Source organism: Anopheles funestus, chromosome X (genome assembly GCF_943734845.2).
Source record: "Anopheles funestus chromosome X, idAnoFuneDA-416_04, whole genome shotgun sequence".
In the NCBI taxonomy this organism is placed as follows: Eukaryota; Metazoa; Arthropoda; class Insecta; order Diptera; family Culicidae; genus Anopheles; species Anopheles funestus.
The window spans coordinates 18,942,445-18,949,180 of NC_064597.1; the positions used below are offsets into that span (position 1 = coordinate 18,942,445).

At 34.2% G+C, this 6,736-nt stretch overlaps 1 protein-coding gene across 1 annotated transcript; it reads left to right on the plus strand.

The window, feature by feature from the left end:
* The first annotated feature begins 938 nt into the window (after positions 1 to 938).
* On the plus strand, positions 939 to 3,824 carry LOC125769121 (zinc finger MYM-type protein 1-like). The gene has a single exon (XM_049437598.1). It carries the CDS (start codon positions 1,392 to 1,394, stop codon positions 2,661 to 2,663), a length of 1,272 nt encoding a protein of 423 aa, XP_049293555.1. The 5' UTR covers positions 939 to 1,391; the 3' UTR covers positions 2,664 to 3,824.
* Positions 3,825 to 6,736: the final 2,912 nt, after the last annotated feature.

Sequence of the window (6,736 nt, forward strand, 5' to 3'; positions counted from 1 at the left end):
TAGTTAGCACAGTAAAATTATTAAGCCGCTTAGGAATACCCTATCGACAAACTGCTCGCCTGAGAGTGAATTTCGAGTAAAATTCACGGCTTCACAAGCGGCTTCACAAAAGCTTCACAGCAGATCTTGTGAAGCCGTTTTTTGAGAGTGTGTGCGTGAGATTCATTATTTCATGAGCGCGTTTTCGTAAGGTTCATTTTAACGCTGTAATGTTCATTTTCAATCGTTCTTTCCGCACCGTTGATTTCCAACGGTGCAATGAAAACATTTTTTGTTTTAACAAAAATAATACAATTTTTTATTTTATTCCCGGTGAATCTATAAATTATCCTTTCGACCCCCCACCCCCTGTGGCCAGTGGGCACAGTTGTTAGAAAACACGCGCTTTTTTGACGAAGTATTTCACACTACGGCACTTGCATCCTGCTTCCTGATCCTTCCTGCTTCCTGATTTGTATACACCAAACCTCTAGATTTGAGGATGAGGCCATATGTCCCCGCGCGTTGCTCTCCAAATGTCTTGAAACAGCTTGTCCTGACTTTGCATCGTCGCATTCAGCCGAAAGCAGCGCCAGCAGGTCATCACGCTGGCGGTACAACTTAGCAGTGCCGGCACAGGAACATCCTTTTAGAACTAGAACTGGAACAACTTGGCAAACACTATTCCACAATCGAATACACAGTCCACGAACTGACGCAATCCACAATTCACTAACTATTCCCGTATGAAAATGTACAGCGACCGAGCGAAAACAGCCAGACAGGTTTTAAGCCTACTACGACCTTTTTGAACATTCATTCGACACACGCCGAACTCTATCGCGATACAGCGAGCCACGCACACACTCTCATTTTGGGGTGATTCGAGCAAAATTTTCACCCCCTTTTCAAAAAATTCATCCATTGATGAACACTTTGTCGATAGGGTAGCTTTTAGAGGACATGATGAAAGTGAACAAAGCAACCGAAAGGGAAATTACCTGTCATGTTTAGAGTATTTGAGTGAATACGATGAATTTTTAAAATTACATTTAGAAAAATATGGTCACCAAGGCCGTGGAAATGTAAATTACTTGTCGCATCACATTTGCGATGAATTTTTAGAAATAATAAGTAAAAACATAGAGAACAAAATAGTTGAAGATGTAAAATCAGCTACATACTACAGTATTATAATAGATTCTACTCCGGATATAGCTCACATAGATCAACTTACTTTCATATTAAGGTATGTTGCATCGAGTGGAAAAGTAGTAGAACGATTTTTGGGATTTATTCCAATTGATAGGCATAATGCTGCCTATCTCGAAAAAGAAGTTTTAAATAAACTCAATACATTAGGATTAAATATTTCTAATTGTCGAGGCCAATCATTTGATAATGCGTCAAACATGGCTGGCAAATACTCAGGATTACAAGCTCGCATTAAACAATATGGTGCAAGTGCAGTGTTTATCCCCTGCGCTAATCATTCCTTAAATCTAGTAGCCAATTTCGCGGCCGAAAATTGTAAAAACGCTGTACACTATTTCAATTTTTTACAAAAATTGTACAACTTTTTTTCCTCTTCAACCCACCGATGGAAAATTTTAACTGAGTGCTTAAAAATGAATGAAACACCTGTGTTTTTGAAACGATGCTCAGCTACCAGGTGGTCTGCCAGAGCAGATGCAGTTTTGGCAATAAAAGTGGGTTTTAAAAATATTAAAGAAGCACTGTCTAAAATTTGTGATGATAAAGACGAAAAACTAGCCACATTAGACGAGGCAAATGCTCTTCTTAAACAAATCACAAAGCATGAAACTGCTCTGATGACTGCGATATGGAACCCTCTTCTGCAAAGGATAAATGCTACCAGTAAATCACTTCAGACCGTTGAATGTGAACTACTGAAAGGCGCGGCATTAATGAATTCATTGGTTAAATTCATTGATCATTTTAGAGCGGATTTTGCAAATGTTGAAGAAGGAGCTAAAGAGCTATCTGATTTGTCTTCATTTGTTTCCGAAGAAAAGCGTGTGCGCAAAAGGAAACTTTTCCATGAGGAAACTCGAGAAAATGAACATCAGTTTTGTACTGCAAGAGACGAATTTATAGTGAATTCGTTTTACGTTATATGTGATAACTTTAAAGCACAGATAACACAAAGGGCTGAAAAATATGAATCAATTTTAGAGCCATTCAAAGTTTTTTACGATTGGAATTTGTCACTAGAAAATAGAAAAAAATATCTTAATATTCTGTTAGAAATTTACAAAAATGATATTGATGCTAACAATTTGCAGGACGAATTAGATCAATTTTTAATCTTTCTAAAAGACAATACAGAGTTAAGCGAGGCATGTGTAGATGATAACAAGGAAATGAATGTTAAAGTTGAGTTGCGAACTATCTATACAATAGCTAAAGACATGTCATGCACGTTTCCAAACATGGAGACGTTATTGAAAATTTTTCTAACTATTCCAATTTCCAACGCATCAGGGGAAAGATCTTTTTCCGTTTTAAAACGAGTTAAAAATTATTTGCGAAATTCAATGGGTGAAAGTAAATTGAACAGTTTAGCAATGTTGTACATCGAACAAGATTTAATGGACGAACTAGACACGGAAAAAATTATGGAAGAATTTGCCAGAAAGAAGAGTAGAAGAAAACACTTGTAAGATAAATACATAGATTTTAGTTATGTTTATAAATGTATGTACTAGCTTAGATATTTTTTTATCATCTATTATGCCATTTTAAGTTTATGCATCCTAGAATAGTGCTGCAATAATTGGTTGATTTACAAATTTATGTATACATTTACTTTATTTTACTATTTTTCACCATACGTTTTTATCAGGTGGGCTAAAAATATTATTCCGTACATTACACATTTGAATATTTGATAACTATATTTGAAAAGATTTTTTTTGCCAGCTTCTGTTAATCATCGTTCAATTATCAGCTTTTTCGAAATAAAACAAAAAAAAAGAGAAGGTGAATGTTGATGTTATTTATTTGTTCTCTTAGAACGCTCTGGCCTAATTGCGATTTGAAAGATACATTTTGTCAGTCTTGAATGTATTTTAATTTCTGTCGAGTATTTCCATTCCATTCGAATTATTTTCAACGCTTCCATATAATTTTCGATACTAGATAACCATGCAAGCTTTTAAATTCTGCCGTAAACCTTATCAAAGTTTTCAGCACTTTGAACGATTTTTTTTCTAGTGCATTTCTTTGACATGTCTGACATGATACATGTGTAAAAAATTTCGTACTTGCGAGTTTGACCCGCTGCATCTTGGTTACAGGTTTGGTAACTTAAAGAAAGTAAAATATCAGAAAAGCATACACTGTATTTCCGTCCATACAACAAGTTTATCTGTATTTAAACTAATAAACGATTAGCAATACGGCCAGGCCGTTCTTTATGAATAAAAAAACTAATAAACGATTTAAGCATATTACAAAATGTAAGCTACCTATGTTTTACACCGTTTTCGAGCCCAAGTATACATTCTTCAGCTGCATCTAAACACTGTTCAACCGTAAGTAAACATTTGACGTCCAACTGAAATGCTGTTGCCTATCTGAACATTGTTCAAACGCAGCTAAACATTTATCAATCGCAACTAAACGTCTATGTCTATTTTCATTTTAATGTTCCTTGCAAATCAGAGCAACATAACGGAATTGAACCTGTGTCATGTAAACGTATCCGCTTGGAGGTGTCAAACGTTTAGTTGCGTTTGATAAATGTTTAGTTGCGTTTGAACAATGTTCAGATAGGCAACAGCATTTCAATTGAACGTCAAATGTTTACTTACGGTTGAACAGTGTTTAGATGCAGCTGAAGAAAGTTTACTTGGGCTCGAAAACGGTGTATTAGAGTTACAGTCGAATTCATACGATTTGTTTTGAGTTTACTATCCTAAGGTTCTGTGGTAACGTGTGACTCGAAACAATCGATGGACAATTCGACTGTGACTGTAAACAGGTTAGTACCTCGTCGCGTTTTAAACATGAAGACATTTGTTTTATGACCTAAGAAACACAGTAAGCGTTAAATCCGTTCAAGACGATACGCAAACTACAGCAAAACCTTGATTTTACGAAAAAATGCTGTGAGATTTGTCAGAATATATTAAATCCAGAGAGCTTTTTGACAGAAAATGAAATTTGTGAGTTTGCATTTCGTGTGGAGTGGCTTTAAAACAATAAAAAATTTAGAGTTTGGTACCAGCATCCATATGCTAGCGTCATACCGGATTTAATTTATATTATTTTTCTGCTGTTAAACGTTTTTAAACGGAACCAAATCTGTAAACCTAAGGCAGTCCGGCGATCGAGAACGATCGGTCTTTATTCGGCAGGACCTTTGAATTTCATAAGGACATCTTATCTCCGCACTTAGCAAAGGTTCAAAAACGCAAGTCCGGACACTTTGACATGAATGAAAGGTAGATTTTAAAAAAATCTCGTTTGAATCTCTCGAAACTTTGATTACGATTACGATACTTGTTCTACGTTGATTTTGGTTTATTATAATAAGGGCAACCTACAACTACTAAAATGTTTGATAAGTTATCTATAATTGACAAGACTAGACAAGACGCAGTAGACTGCATCTATGTTTTGTTGATGTCGTCAAATGCAGTGAGACTTCAAATTTTTTCTTCTTTTTCTTTGCTCAATTTCCTGTTGGGTAATGTCGGTCATTAGCTAGAACCGACATTACCTAACAGGACATTTCCTAAAAACAAGACATTCTTTTTTTCAACTTTGTGAAAGTAATTTGTATTTAATTTGGAGAAATGCTGAAATTCAAGTTATATATGTTAATATATAATATTATAATATATCACATTATATATAATTAACAATAATTATATGGTATATAATATTATATATAATATTATAACGGAATGTTTACATCATTTAAAAAAAATTAGTAAAAGTAAAAAATTGAATAATAGTTTTTTTTTTGCATTTTGGTTACTAGCACGATTTTTCTGAATGATTGCAAAATTCCATTTTATTTTTATTTTTCAATTGTTTGATAATCTCTTATTTGTGATGGCCAAGTTTTCATCTATCTTTCATTTTCAGACTCCGTATTCCTCTGGAAAAGCCCATCTGATAATCATTTTCACGAAAACCGTAAGTACATAAAAATACTACGAAAAGTCAAAAAACAGTAAGAAGTTAAATGTATCTGCAAGACCCGTCGTAATGACTCAAGATGATTTTTAAATTTTCGATATTAAAATACAAATTTCCGAATCTATCTAAATTCTCCTGACCGTTGTAAGTGGAAGACAGTCAGGAGATAGATAGAAAGACTAACACATAAACTAAATAAGGTGTGAATAGTAAAACTTATTCATAAAACATATTCATAAAAACATATTCAAGCCAAAAACAAAAAATCGTTTGCTCCCCTTGGGTTTCAGTTATCAATAATGATGGAAAAGAGAAACATTTTTTAAACGGTTTTATTTTTCTGATAAAATGATCTTTAGTAGAAATTTTGTCAAACTTTCGCAAATAATTTTTAACTCGTTTTAAAACGGAAAAAGATCTTTCCCCTGATGCGTTGGAAATTGGAATAGTTAGAAAAATTTTCAATAACGTCTCCATGTTTGGAAACGTGCATGACATGTCTTTAGCTATTGTATAGATAGTTCGCAACTCAACTTTAACATTCATTTCCTTGTTATCATCTACACATGCCTCGCTTAACTCTGTATTGTCTTTTAGAAAGATTAAAAATTGATCTAATTCGTCCTGCAAATTGTTAGCATCAATATCATTTTTGTAAATTTCTAACAGAATATTAAGATATTTTTTTCTATTTTCTAGTGACAAATTCCAATCGTAAAAAACTTTGAATGGCTCTAAAATTGATTCATATTTTTCAGCCCTTTGTGTTATCTGTGCTTTAAAGTTATCACATATAACGTAAAACGAATTCACTATAAATTCGTCTCTTGCAGTACAAAACTGATGTTCATTTTCTCGAGTTTCCTCATGGAAAAGTTTCCTTTTGCGCACACGCTTTTCTTCGGAAACAAATGAAGACAAATCAGATAGCTCTTTAGCTCCTTCTTCAACATTTGCAAAATCCGCTCTAAAATGATCAATGAATTTAACCAATGAATTCATTAATGCCGCGCCTTTCAGTAGTTCACATTCAACGGTCTGAAGTGATTTACTGGTAGCATTTATCCTTTGCAGAAGAGGGTTCCATATCGCAGTCATCAGAGCAGTTTCATGCTTTGTGATTTGTTTAAGAAGAGCATTTGCCTCGTCTAATGTGGCTAGTTTTTCGTCTTTATCATCACAAATTTTAGACAGTGCTTCTTTAATATTTTTAAAACCCACTTTTATTGCCAAAACTGCATCTGCTCTGGCAGACCACCTGGTAGCTGAGCATCGTTTCAAAAACACAGGTGTTTCATTCATTTTTAAGCACTCAGTTAAAATTTTCCATCGGTGGGTTGAAGAGGAAAAAAAGTTGTACAATTTTTGTAAAAAATTGAAATAGTGTACAGCGTTTTTACAATTTTCGGCCGCGAAATTGGCTACTAGATTTAAGGAATGATTGGCGCAGGGGATAAACACTGCACTTGCACCATATTGTTTAATGCGAGCTTGTAATCCTGAGTATTTGCCAGCCATGTTTGACGCATTATCAAATGATTGGCCTCGACAATTAGAAATATTTAATCCTAATGTATTGAGTTTA